This window comes from Coregonus clupeaformis, unplaced genomic scaffold (assembly GCF_020615455.1).
Source record: "Coregonus clupeaformis isolate EN_2021a unplaced genomic scaffold, ASM2061545v1 scaf0005, whole genome shotgun sequence".
NCBI lineage: Eukaryota > Metazoa > Chordata > Actinopteri > Salmoniformes > Salmonidae > Coregonus > Coregonus clupeaformis.
In genome coordinates, this window is record NW_025533460.1 from 393,218 (window position 1) to 407,569 (window position 14,352).

The 14,352-nt window shown below is 46.2% G+C and overlaps 1 protein-coding gene across 1 annotated transcript in view; it reads left to right on the forward strand.

The window, feature by feature from the left end:
• The window catches only part of avil (advillin), a 38,256-nt gene that overhangs the window by 10,595 nt on the left and 13,309 nt on the right, over positions 1-14,352 (forward strand). The window contains exon 4 of the mRNA XM_041891738.2: positions 12,443-12,639. Within this exon, the coding sequence (XP_041747672.1) occupies positions 12,443-12,639 (197 nt within the window). The remainder of the gene's footprint in view (positions 1-12,442; positions 12,640-14,352) is intronic.

The window sequence follows — 14,352 nt, forward strand, 5'->3', positions numbered from 1 at the left end:
ACATCTCAAGGATGATCAATGGAAACAGGATGCACCTGAGCTCAATTTCGAATCTCATAGCAAAGGGTCTGAATACTTATGCAAATAAGGTATTTCTGTTTTTTATTTTTAATACATTTGCAAACATTTCTAAAAACCTGTTTTCGCTTTGTCATTATGGGGTATTGTGTGTAGATTGAGGAGGGAAAAAAAGTATTACATCCATTTTAGAATAAGGCTGTAATGTATCAAAATGTGGAAAAAGTAAAGGGGTTTGAATACTTTCCGAATGCACTGTATATTTACAGAATTCTGCATGCAGAGTCTCAATTAGGGCTGTTGCGGTGACCTTATTACCACCACACGGGCAGTCACGAGTCATGAAGGTAGTCAAATTCCACGTCACCATTTAGTCACGGTAATTAGGCTTCTCCAAGCTCTGATGCTGCTGATGGTCATTAGTAGCCTACCAAAGTTGCTAACTGCCTGGTACTCAACACTCTGTTGTCCCTCAAATCACTCTGACATCAATGTAAATGTGATCGAAAATCTAATCAAACACTTCCTGAGAGCCCATGAGCTCATGTTGCGCAACATTTCTATAGGCTATGCAATTGCACGAGAAAACAGAGTAATGGCCTCTATTAAAAAGAGGAGGATCCCATCAGATTTCTATAGGCTAGGCCTTCTATATTTATTTCTCAACTTTCCTAATATTATGCAACTATTAAGCACATTGCTTATGTTTACAACAGGAGTATAGCCTACCTGGCTGGCATGAAAATGAACCACAGGAAAAGCGTCCTTCATTCACTAAATAAGTGCAGAGATGACATGTATTTTTTTCCCTGCCACTGTTTTGAGACAGGTGCATGATAATGGTCCATTCTAAATCAAAACGAATTTCACACATACTCTACCTTTCAAAAGTTTGGGATCACTTAGAAATGTCCTTGTTTTCGAAAGAAAAGCAATTTTTTTGTCCATTAAAATAACAACAAATTGATCAGAAATACAGTGTAGACATTGTTAATGTTGTAAATGGCTATTATAGCCGTGCTAACATAATTGCAAAAGGGTTTTCTAATGATCAATTAGCCTTTTAAAATGATAAACTTTGATTAGCAAACACAACGTGCCATTGGAACACAGGACTGATGGTTGCTGATAATGGTCCTCTGTACGCCTATGTAGATATTCCATTACAAATCAGCCGTTTCCAGCTACAATAGCCATTTACAACATTAACAATGTCTACACTGTATTTCTGATTATTTGATGTTATTTTAATGGACAAAAAAAATGCTTTTCTTTCGAAAACAAGGACATTTCTAAGTGACCCCAAACTTTTGAACGGTAGTGTATATTATTTAGTATATGTAAAGACAAGCTTAAATCAAGAATAGTCTGATGGGTGACAATATTAGCCTATCACTTGTGAATTATATATTATCACTTGTGAATGATTCACATTTTAAGGCAAGAAACAATGCCTTTTTTGTGTGACTTTTTAAAATCATAGTCGCACACCTCATGTAGCCTAGCCCATAGGCCTATATGTTTTGATAAGGTTTGTATCACAACTAAAGTGGCCAAATAACTTCTTAAAATTAAGCACATTAAATCCGCTTTACAAGGGGTGTAGAGCCTAACTAGCATACATAAGCAGCGCTTGAGTTTCAAGTTCGGGGAAGATAAATACCTTCATAATAAAAGCATTACATGCATAATCGCATTTGCGGTCAATGGTGTTTTCCTCTAATGGAACATTTGTGCTTATAGCCTACTGCCGTGTGCGCATTGCTACGCTTATAATGTGAAGAAATAGCTTAATAGTTTATCAACTATTTAAGCTAAACGTTCTGATCTGTTGCGTCAGCCTCATTGCTTAAAAAAGTTTTTGGGATGCTAGTGGTTGTATTAATTTGGGATCTATCGCATCCCACAACTGTCCCAGGCTATTTTTGGAATATTTATTTATTGCACAGAATAGAATAGGTCAACTTTTGTACTATGTGGGATAGTAGATTGACATAGGCTAGTGCTTTTGCTGTTTGTTAGGCCTACTCATCTTGTTGGCTGACAAAAAGTAAATGTGGACAGTTCTTCCAATATCTTCAATTTGCACCTCAGAATTGGATAAGGACACGCGCAGTTGTAAATGTGTCTGTCTTCACTTGTAGCCTGTGAGAAAGACCCGATCATGTGATGGGAGAAGGGCACAACGGCTACTGGCCGCAAAAGGCATGGATTTTTTTAGGGTCACGTGATGGAGAGCCGTAGAAGCACCACTCAGGGAGAAGGGCTGCAAAAGGCATGGTGCTTTATGGCCACACAAAGGGGATGCTGCCGGGAAATTCGAGGCATTATCAAGTGCTTCTCAAATTGTGAATGAGAGAATGACGAAGTGTGTACAGCCTGCGCAAAAAAACTAAGCAAAGATCATGCCTTTCAAGCGACTTTTTTCAAATCATCATTACGAATCACATCATGCAGCCTTACAATGTATTAAAAATCAAAACATATAGCCCAATGTTTCTAGAACAACTAAAGTTACATTAATAACGCTAAGTTAAGCATATAGGAGTACATATTTATTTGTTAACCGCTCAACACAGAATAGCTGCATGTGTGCACTCCCTCAAATTGTTTGGAGAAAATATCCTTTCTATTTTATTCAGCTTTGTTCAATTGTATTCTTCATACTATAAAATAATATAAAATAATGCCAGGGAATTCTAAGCAAATCTTGTCTGCTAAATTAACTAGTGTAGCCCACAGACATTTGGCATAGCCATATCAGGACCTAACATAAGGACAACTCAGAGTATGCTATTCTGTTCTTCTGAAATAGACTACATTTTCTTCATATCTGTCAGGGCGTGTTGTAGGTGTAATGTAGGAATCAAACGCAGGACTCAGACTGAATGTTCCAAAGGCTGTATTACTGGCCAAACTAAGGCAACAGGACAACTTAGCCCGAAAGCGGAAAAAACACGCACGAAGGCGAAAGGTAAATAGCGCACAAACAGGTGCGACAAAATGTAACTGTGCACACACAGGTGCGAAAATGCTCCAGCGCAGTGGAGAATAAGCTCAACCGAGCAAAACACAATACTGACGGAAATAATTACACACAACACTAGACAAACACAACGAGAAACTTATAGGACACTAATTACGCCAAAACAGAAACAGGTGTGGAAACAAACAGACAAAAAGCAAACGAACATGAAACATACAGCGGTGGCAGCTAGAATTCCGGAGACGACGAACGCGAAACCTGCCCGAACAAGGGAGAGAGGCAGCCTCGGCCGAAACCGTGACAGTACCCCCCTTGACGCGCGGCTCCAGACGTGCGCGACTCCGGCCTCGGGGACGACCAGGAGGACGCGGAGCAGGGCGCGTCGGATGCCCCCCGATGGAATTCCGTCAGGAGCGACGGGTCCAAAACGTCTCTCCTCGGCACCCAGCACCGCTCCTCCGGACCGTACCCCTCCCACTCCACTAGATACTGGAGACCCCCATCCGACGTCTCGAATCCAAGATGGATCTCACGGAGTGCGCCGGTGCCCCCTCGATGTCCAACGGGGCGGAGGAGTCTCCAAGATCTCATCTTCTTGGAGTGGGCCCGCACCACCGGCCTGAGAAGGGACACATGGAACGAGGGGTTAATACACTTATACTCCACAGGTAGCTGTAATCTATAACATACCTCGTTCAACCTTCTCAGGACTTTAAATGGCCCTACAAACCGCCCGACCCAGTTTCCGACAGGGCAGGCGGAGGGGCAGGTTTCTGGTAGAGAGCCAGACTCGATCACCAGGTGCGTACACGGTGCCTCACTGCGGTGGAGATCAGCGCTCGCCTTCTGACGTCGGAGGGCCCGCTGCAGGTGGACGTGTGCAGCGTTCCCAAGTCTCCTCCGAGCGCCGCGCCCACTCATCCACCGCAGGAGCCTCGATCTGGCTCTGCTGCCAGGGTGCCAGAACCGGCTGGTAACCTAAACACATTGAAATGGAGTTAGGTTAGTGGAGGAATGGCGTAGGGAATTCTGGGCCATCTCGGCCCAGGGAACGTGCCTTGACCACTCCTCCGGCCGGTCCTGGCAGTATGTTCTGAGAAACCTACCCACATCCTGGTTTACGCGTTCCACCTGCCCATTACTCTCCGGGTGGTAACCCGAGGTGAGGCTCACCGAGACCCCCAACCGCTCCATAAACGCTCTCCAGACTCTGGAGGTGAATTGGGGACCCCGATCAGCCACAATGTCCTCGGGTACCCGTGAGTGCCGGAACACATGGGTAAACAGTGCCTCGGCAGTTTGTAGGGCAGTAGGAAGACCCGGCATGGGGAGCAAACGACAGGCCTTAGAGAACCGGTCCACAACGACCAGGATGGTAGTATTCCCTTGGGAGAGGGGAAGGTCTGTTATAAAGTCCACTGAGAGGTGGGACCATGGTCGTTGTGGAACGGGCAGGGGTAGCAACTTACCCCTAGGTAGATGTCTAGGCGCCTTACACTGGGCGCACACCGAGCAGGAGGAAACATAAACCCTCACATCCCTTGCCAACGTGGGCCACCAGTACTTGGCACTAAGACAGTGCACTGTCCGGCCGATACCCGGATGTCCAGAGGAGGGTGACGTGTGAGCCCAATAGATCAATCGATCCCGAACCTCGAGCGGAACGTACTTCCCGACCCTCCGGGCACTGTGGTGGACTAGGGTCGGTGCGTACCGCCCGCTCGAGTTCAGCATCGACCTCCCACACTACCGGTGCCACCAGACACGACTCAGGCAGTATGGGAGTGGGCTCCACGGACCTCTCCTCCGTGTCATACCGCCGAGACAGCGCATCTGCCTTGCCATTCTGTGACCCAGGGATGTACGTGATCTTAAAAGTAAACCTGGTCAAGAACATACTCCATCTTGCCTGGCGAGGGTTCAGCCTCCTGCGCCGCCCGGATGTACTCCAGGTTACGGTGGTCCGTCAAAATGAGGAAAGGGTGTTGAGCCCCCTCAAGCCAGTGCCTCCACACCTTGAGAGCCTGTACCACGGCTAACAGCTCCCTGTCCCCTACGTCATAGTTCCGCTCCGCCGGACTGAGGCTTCTTAGAATAAAAAGCACAGGGGTGGAGTTTAGGTGGCGCGCCAGACCGTTGGGAAAGCACGGCTCCTAAACCGGCCTCCGACGCGTCCACCTCTACCTGGAACGGCAAGAGGGATCCGGATGCGCCAGCACCGGGGCCGAGGTAAACAGGTCCTTCAGCCTCCCAAAAGCCCTGTCCGCCTCGGCCGACCACTGCAGACGCACCGGACCCCCCTTCAACAGAGACGTGATGGGAGCTGCCACCTGTCCAAAACCCCGGATAAACCTCCTGTAGTAATTTGTAAACCCCAAAAACTGCTGCACCTCCTTCACAGTGGTTGGTGTTTGCCAATTACGCACGGCCGACACCCGGTCTACCTCCATCTTCACCCCTGACGCAGACAACTGATAACCCAAAAAGGAGACCGACTCCTGGAAAAACAGACACTTCTCTGCCTTCACATAAAGGTCGTGCTCCACCAGCCTCCGCAACACTCTGCGCACCAGGGCCACATGCTCGACACGGGTAGGTGAGTACACGAGAATGTCATCAATGTACACCACCACCCCCTGCCCCTGCATGTCCCTGAAGATCTCATCCACAAATGATTGGAAAACTGACGGAGCGTTCATCAACCCGTATGGCATGACCAGATACTCGTAATGGCCCGAGGTGGTACTAAAGGCTGTTTTCCATTCATCACCCTCCCTGATGCGCACCAAGTTGTACGCGCTCCTGAGATCTAATTTCGTGAAGAAACGCGCCCCATGCAACGACTCAGTCATGGTCGCAATCAGCGGGAGTGGATAACTATACTTCACCGTAATCTGATTGAGACCACGGTAATCGATGCACGGGCGCAAACCACCATCCTTTTTCTTCACGAAAAAAGAAACTCGAGGACGCGGGGAAGTGGAAGGCCGTATGTATCCTTGTCTCAGCGATTCGTCTATGTAAATCTCCATAGCTTTCTTCTCCTCCTGAGACAGAGGATACACATGGCTCCGTGGGAGCGCAGCTCCTGCCTGGAGGTCTATCGCACAATCCCCCTGCCTATGGGGTGGCAACCGCGTCGCCCTGCGCCTTACTAAACGCAATAGCCAAATCCCCATACTCAGGTGGAACGTGCAATGCGGGCACCTGGTTTGGACTCTCCACCGAGGTAGCCCCCTACGGAAACGCCCAAACATCTACCCACACACTGAGCAGACCACTCCATCAGAGCCCTCTCCTGCCACGAAATAGCTGGGTTATGGGTACTCAACCAGGGCATGCCCAGCACCACCGGATACGCAGGAGAGTCAATCAGGAACAGCTGAATCATCTCCTGATGATCCCCTGCGCACACATCCTAAGTGGCGCCGTGACCTCCCTGATTAAGCCTGTACCCAACGGACGACTATCTAGGGCGTGAACGGGAAAAAGGAACATCAACAGGAATGAGGGGAATCCCTAACTCTAAACAAAACTTTTTATCAATAAAATTCCCAGCCGCGCCTGAATCTACCAGCGCCTTATGCTGGGAATGAGGTGCTACCTGTGGAAAACGTACAGGCATACAAAAATGGGCAACAGAGAGCTCTGGGTGAGTGGGGCGCCTACTCACCTGGAGGGAATCCCCAGTGCGGGACCTGTCGTCATCTCCCCTAGGGAGGCCATCCCCAGCACCCTAGCCGCGGTGTGTCCTCCCCGACCACAGTTGGTGCAGTGGATGGACCCCCTAGCCTGCCGACTCCTCCTCTCTCTAGCGCCAGCGCCCCGAGCTCCATAGGACACGGCTCGGAGGCGCTGGAGGGTGAAATGGGCGGACCCTCCGGAGGACGTCCGCGGGTAGCCAGTAGGTTATCCAGCCTGATGGACATGTCAACCAGCTGGTCGAAGGAGAGGCTGGTGTCCCTACAAGCCAGCTCCCGACGGACGTCCTCTCGTAGGCTACATCTGTACAGATCGATGAGGGCCCGATCATTCCACCCTGCATCTGCCGCTAGCGTACGGAATTCGAGCGCAAATTCCTGGGCACTTCTCCTCCCCTGCCGGAGGAAGACCAGACGCTCCCCCGCCGCTCCCCTCCGGGGATGGTCAAACACCGCCCTGAAGCGGCGGGAGAACTCGTTGTAAGTAATCGTCGTGGCGTCGATCTTCCTCCACTCCGCGTTGGCCCACTCCAACGCCTTTCCGGCCAGGCAGGAGATCAGGGCGGACACGCTCTCATGCCCTGAAGGTGCCGGGTGCACTGTGGCCAGGTATAGCTCCACCTGGAGTAGGAGTCCCTGACACCCAGCCGCGGCTCCGTCGTAGGCCCTCGGGAGAGATAGTCGGACTCCTCGAGGTTCCGGCGCTGGAATGGGCGGGCTGGCCGATGGTGCTGGCAGGGCGGGAGGCGGTGGAGGCGGACCCCAGCCTCGGATGGTGGAAATCACCTCCTGCAGGGCGGTCCCCATCTGCAGGAGCTGATCTTGCTGGTCCCGAACCTGGGCCTCCAGTCTCGTCTGGGCTGCTTCGGCTCCTGCTGATTCCATAGAAGGTGTGTAATTCTGTCAGGGCGTGTTGTAGGTGTAATGTAGGAATCAAACGCAGGACTCAGACTGAATGTTCCAAAGGCTGTATTACTGGCCAAACTAAGGCAACAGGACAACTTAGCCCGAAAGCGGAAAAAACACGCACGAAGGCGAAAGGTAAATAGCGCACAAACAGGTGCGACAAAATGTAACTGTGCACACACAGGTGCGAAAATGCTCCAGCGCAGTGGAGAATAAGCTCAACCGAGCAAAACACAATACTGACGGAAATAATTACACACAACACTAGACAAACACAACGAGAAACTTATAGGACACTAATTACGCCAAAACAGAAACAGGTGTGGAAACAAACAGACAAAAGCAAACGAACATGAAACATACAGCGGTGGCAGCTAGAATTCCGGAGACGACGAACGCCGAAACCTGCCCGAACAAGGGAGAGAGGCAGCCTCGGCCGAAACCGTGACAATATCATGTTTCTTTAGACCTGTCTAAAATAACTAATGGATTTATTGTGAAGGTATGGGCTATATTACATTAATTTATTATACTTTTTAAAATGTAGATCTTCCTAAGGTCTGCATTAGTGGCTTGTAGGCTATGTGTGGAAGCCAGGAGATGCTAAATGTGTTTATGTTAATTAACGGTCAATTACCTGTTGTTATTTTAATGACTATTATTTTAGCCTACATGAAAAAGTAAGCATTATTGACACTGGAAGGCTGCTGTGTCTGATCCCATGTAGACCTACCATCTCCTGCCGTTGTACCCTTGATCAAGGCACTTAACCCCCCACAAAGTAGAACTGCACTGTTAGTCACATGTTGTCAACATGTAGTCAACCCTCCATCTGAAGAGCTCCTGGGTGTGCAGGCTTGGCTATTGATCCAGCCCTGAAACATCCAAGTCTGCTTATCAAGGTCCCGTTGAGCAGCTGCTGTTTAGGCTAAAATGTGGTTAGACCAGGGCTTGAACAAAGGTCTGCACACCCAGTAGCTATCCTGGAGGATGGTTGCCACCCTTGATATAAAATATTGCAACATTACAACAAAATACTTTCATCTTTATAAAATGATTCCCTCATTCAATGAATCAGGGATCAAATGGATAAGGTAGGCTACTTCAAAGCAAGGTATCTAACTAGACATCTTTATATATAAGGCTCAAATATTCATGTTTTGGGGGAGATCTATGCACAGCAAGTTATTTCTCAATTAGGCTATTTTTAGAATATTTTTTAACATTGTCGCAATTATGGCTACTGTTTAATAGAGGGGAATCCCAGCTTTCCAACGGTGCAGATTTATTTAGGCTCTACAGTTCCGGTGGAAAGGTGACAACGACATTAATGCTTAGTTAGCTATAGTTAACTAGCGAGATAACTGCTACAAGTTATGTTTTGAATTGGCTATCTAGTTGGACTTGTCTGTCATTATTTTATACCTGCTGCTGAAATGTTGCACTCTTTCTCGGGCAACGGCCCACTCGCACTGGCACACAAGCTGCATACACAGACAGGCACTGAAGGGTCATTCCAATTAAAAAATGTGCCTTCATGAATCACATTAACAAAAATGATGAAACTAATTTCCATGACTTTTCATGAGCTTACAAACCCTAATTTCACAATTTGGAACAGCGCATCATGTGCATTCAGGCTGGCGCATTTTCAATCTGCGCAATCTCGAACCGTTTACTGTCACACACAGATTCATTGACTAGCAGCAAATAAACTTGAACAAAGCGGAATCAGGAAATGAATGCCCATTCTCCATTGCTATTCAATGCAGATCCCGCCTTCATTCCGCTTTGATCAACCATTTTTGCCTGTGTGTGAATCTGAGCCGGCGATAGACTACTTTGTAATATAGAGGAGGTGGTATGCAGTTCCCCAAAAATTTGAAGTGCCGGTACGGCGCTCTGGACAGCTCCGGCCCAAGTCAAGCACTGTGTTAGGCCAAGGTAGGTATACTTTGTGTGCTCTAGGGTCACCAACCTTTTCTGAGCCAATAACACAATAACAGTCCAAAAGCAAGCCGACATCTACTGCTCAGATTTTTTTCAAAACATAAACCTATGCAACATTAATCTATTAAAAACAGTTCTGTAGCAATGAGGTTTGTGCAGTAGGCTATAGGCCCAATACATTATCATATTGGCTATGCTTGAATTGCCCTGCCAATGTTGCTCTTCTCAGACCATTTTGCAATTATATTAAACAATTGTAGATATATGATCATACTGGTAATATATAATTTGTTGTATTACTTGTGAGGCACAGCTGAGTGAGCATAATAATTAGCTTTTTAACATTTTACTGGACTAATGGCCTGCATCTGATGGTCAGTCTGAGGGGAGGGAGAGAGCAGTAGTGAGGTTGCCTCTCACCCGACTCACCATCCCTACGCTCTCCCTCCTTCTGCTGAAAAAAGGGATACAGTCTTCCAGCTGATGCAAAACTATTATTTCTGCCTCATGCACCAATTCATGTTGTTACTCCTATGACCAGAGAAAGTGAAATATTCCTCAATATTAAAAAAGACACAAGCCGCTAATAATAACAATGCAAGCTTATCGAAACCCTTTGCTATACTCATTCATTGCAGCTGCAGTGCTGGTTGTAGCGTGAGTGGAAGTAGGGAGAATGCACATTTTATGGTTTATAAAAGTGTTGAACAAAGTGTTGACAGTGCTGAATAACAACTTAAACATGAACTAACTTATAAAAATAGCAGCTCTTTCCTGTATTCATTTAGTCTCTCTCTAGTCATGGTTTTAAAAGTTTTGAAATCTCACATTATCAACTTTGCTGTGCGCTCAAGGCTTCTTTTTACAGCCTATGGCTTGAGGAAACTGTGCAGACACGGTGATCTGAGCTATCTGATTGGCCAGCAGTAGGCCTATAGGTGCACTTGATTTGCTCTCTGGGCCTGCCGGGTATGCAGAGTTCTACCTATAGACACATGAAATGGTTCAAAATGGGAACACTTTCCCTTCCCGGAACTAGGGCTGCTGAATCAAGTGCACCTACTGCCAACAGTGCTAAACAAAAAATAATAGTAATAATAATAACAGGAACGGAAAGCTTTATCATTGTTGTTTTTTACAGAAATGTTTGGTGATCGACTACAAATTACTTGGAGGTCAACCAATCGACCGGTTGGTTACCACTGCTCTAGGGTAACAGTTTCTAGATAGAATTTGTATTTGTTGTCCTCCAGCTACTGGACCTGTTTTGGAACACCATTATTTTGGTCTTACTGAGATTCACTGTCAGGGCCCAAGTCTGACTGAATCTGTGCAGAATATATAGGTGCTGCTGTAGGCCCTCCTTGGTTGGGGACAGAAGCACCAGATCATCAGCAAACAGTAGACATTTGATTTCCGAGTCCAATAGGATGAGGTCGGGTACTGCAGACTGTTCTAGTGCCCTTGCCATTTCATTTATATATACAGTATATTGATGAGGGTGGGGCTCAAGCTGCATCCCTGTCTCACCCCACGGCCCCGAGGAAAGAAAGCTGTGTGTTTATTGCCCATTTTAACTGCACACTTGTTGTTTGCGTACATTGATTTTATAATGTCATATGTTTTCCCTCCACCGCTTTCCATCAATTTGTATAGCAGACCCTCATGCCAAATTGAATTAAAAGCTTTTTGGAAATCAACAAATCATGAGAAGCTTTTGTTTTGTTTTGTTTGTTTGTCAATAATTGTGTGCAGGGTGTATATGTGGTCTGTCGTACGTTTCTTTGGTAAGAAGCCACTTTGACATTTGCTCAGGACATTGTTTTCACTGAGAAAATGTTGGAGTCTGCTGTTGATGATACTGCAGAGGATTTCTCTGAGATTGTGGTTGACACAGATTCCACATTAATTATTGGGGTGAAATTTGTCTCCACTTTTGTGGCTTGGGGTGATCAGACTTTGGTTCCAAATATTGGGGAAGATGCCAGACCTGAGAATAATGTTGAAGAGTTTAAGAATAGCCTATTTGAATTTATGGTCTGTATATTTTATCATTTTGTTTAGTATACCATCAACACCACAGGCCTTTTTGGGTTGGAGGGTTTGTATTTTGTCCTGTAGCTCATTCAATGTAATTGGAGAATCCAGTGGGTACTGGTAGTCTTTAATAGCTGATTCTAAGATTTGTAAATGATCATGTATATGTTTTTGCTCTTGGTTCTTTGTTATATTGCTGAAAAGGTTGGAGAAGTGGTTTATCCCTACATCTCAATTTTGGATAGATAGTTCTTCATCAAACCATTTCTCATTGTTATTAATTTTCTTAGGTTTTCTGCCTAAATTAAAATGTGATATGTTAGCTGGTAGGTCAAATATATTGTTCAGGCTTCCTACTTCTAAGTTTACACCTTCATTATTGCAGGGAAACATTTTGTCCAGGAAGTTCTCTAAGGGGGATTGGCTTTGTTTTTGGCCAATAGTTTTTGGGTAGGTTTCTACACTACCCTCCTTCCATCGATAACATTTCTCAATAGCATGCAGTTTTTTCGGCTTCGATGCCTCATGGTTGAGTATTGTTCTGTTCAAGTAGATTGTGATTTTGCTGTGAACTGATAGGGGTGTCAATGGGCTGACTGTGAACGCTCTGAGAAACTCTGGGTTAAGGTCAGTGATAAAGTAGTCTGCAGTATTACTGCCAAGAGATGAGCTATAGGTGTACCTACAGTTGTATTCCCCTCAAAGCCTATCATTGACTATGTACAGCCCCAGCGTGCAACAGAGCTGCAGGAGTTGTGACCTGTTTTTGTTGGTTGTTTTGTCGTAGTTGTGTCTAAGGGGGCATATTGATCTCTCTCTCTTTATCTCCCCCTGTCTGTCTCAGACCCATAAAGTGGGCAGCTCTCTGTCCTATGACATCCACTACTGGATCGGCTCCCAGTCCAGTCAGGATGAACAGGGTGCGGCCGCCGTCTACACCATCCAGCTGGATGAGTTCCTGGGATCAGGGCCCATCCAGCACCGCGAGGCCCAGAACCATGAGTCTGATGCTTTCCGGGGATACTTCAAACAAGGGGTCATGTAAGTATATACATATACACTACCAGTCAAAACTTTGGACACACCTACTCATTCAAGGGTTTTTCTTTATTTTGTACTATTTTCTACATTGTAGAATGATAGTGAAGACATCAAAACTATGAAATAGCACATATGGAATCATGTAGTAACCAAAAAAGTGTTAAACAAATCAAAATATATTTTATATTTGAGATTCTTCAAAGTAGCCACCCTTTGCTTTGATGACAGATTTGCACACTCTTGGCATTCTCTCAACCAGCTTCATGAGGTAGTCACCTGGAATGCATTTCAATTAACAGGTGTGCCTTGTTAAAAGTTAATTTGTGGAATTTCTTTCCTTCTTATTGTGTTTGAGCCAATCAGTTGTGTTGTGACAAGGTGGGGTGGGGGGTGGGGGTGTATACAGAAGATAGCCCTATTTGGTAAAAGACCAAGTCCATATTATGGTAAGCACAGTTCAAATAAGCAAAGAGAAACAACAGTCGAACGAACTTTGAAAGTTTCTTCAAGTGCAGTCACAAAAACCATCAAGCGCTATGATGAAACTGGCTCTCATGAGGACCGCCACAGGAATGGAAGGCCCAGAGTTACCTCTGCTGCAGAGGATAAGTTCATTAGAGTTACCAGCCTCAGAAATTGCAGCCCAAATAAATATATATATACAGTGGGGAGAACAAGTATTTGATACACTGCTGATTTTGCAGGTTTTCCTACATACAAAGCATGTAGAGGTCTGTAATTTTTATCATAGGTACACTTAAACTGTGAGAGACTGAATCTAAAACAAAAATCCAGAAAATCACGTTGTATGATTTTTAAGTAATTAATTTGGATTTCTTTGCATGACATAAGTATTTGATACATCAGAAAAGCAGAACTTAATATTTGGTACAGAAACCTTTGTTTGCAATTACAGAGATCATACATTTCCTGTATGTCTTGACCAGGTTTGCACACACTGCAGCAGGGATTTTGGCCCACTCCTCCATACAGACCTTCTCCAGATCCTTCAGGTTTCGGGGCTGTCTTTGGGCAATTCGGACTTTCAGCTCCCTCCAAAGATTTTCTATTGGGTTCAGGTCTGGAGACTGGCTAGGCCACTCAAGGACCTTGAGATTCTTCTTACGGAGCCACTCCTTAGTTTCCCTGGCTGTGTGTTTCGGGTCGTTGTCATGCTGGAAGACCCAGCCACGGCCCATCTTCAATGCTCTTACTGAGGGAAGGAGGTTGTTGGCCAAGATCTCGCGATACATGGCCCCATCCATCCTCCCCTCAATACGGTGCAGTCGTCCTGTCCCCTTTGCAGAAAAGCATCCCCAAAGAATGATGTTTCCACCTCCATGCTTCACGGTTGGGATGGTGTTCTTGCGGTTGTACTCATCCTTCTTCTTCCTCCAAACACGGCGAGTGGAGTTTAGACCAAAAAGCTCTATTTTTGTCTCATCAGACCACATGACCTTCTCCCATTCCTCCTCTGGATCATCCAGATGGTCATTGGCAAACTTCAGACGGGCCTGGACATGCGCTGGCTTGAGCAGCAGGACCTTGCGTGCGCTGCAGGATTTTAATCCATGACGGCGTAGTGTGTTACTAATGGTTTTCTTTGAGACTGTGGTCCCAGATCTCTTCAGGTCATTGACCAGGTCCTGCCGTGTAGTTCTGGGCTGATCCCTCACCTTCCTCATGATCATTGATGCCCAACGAGGTGAGGTC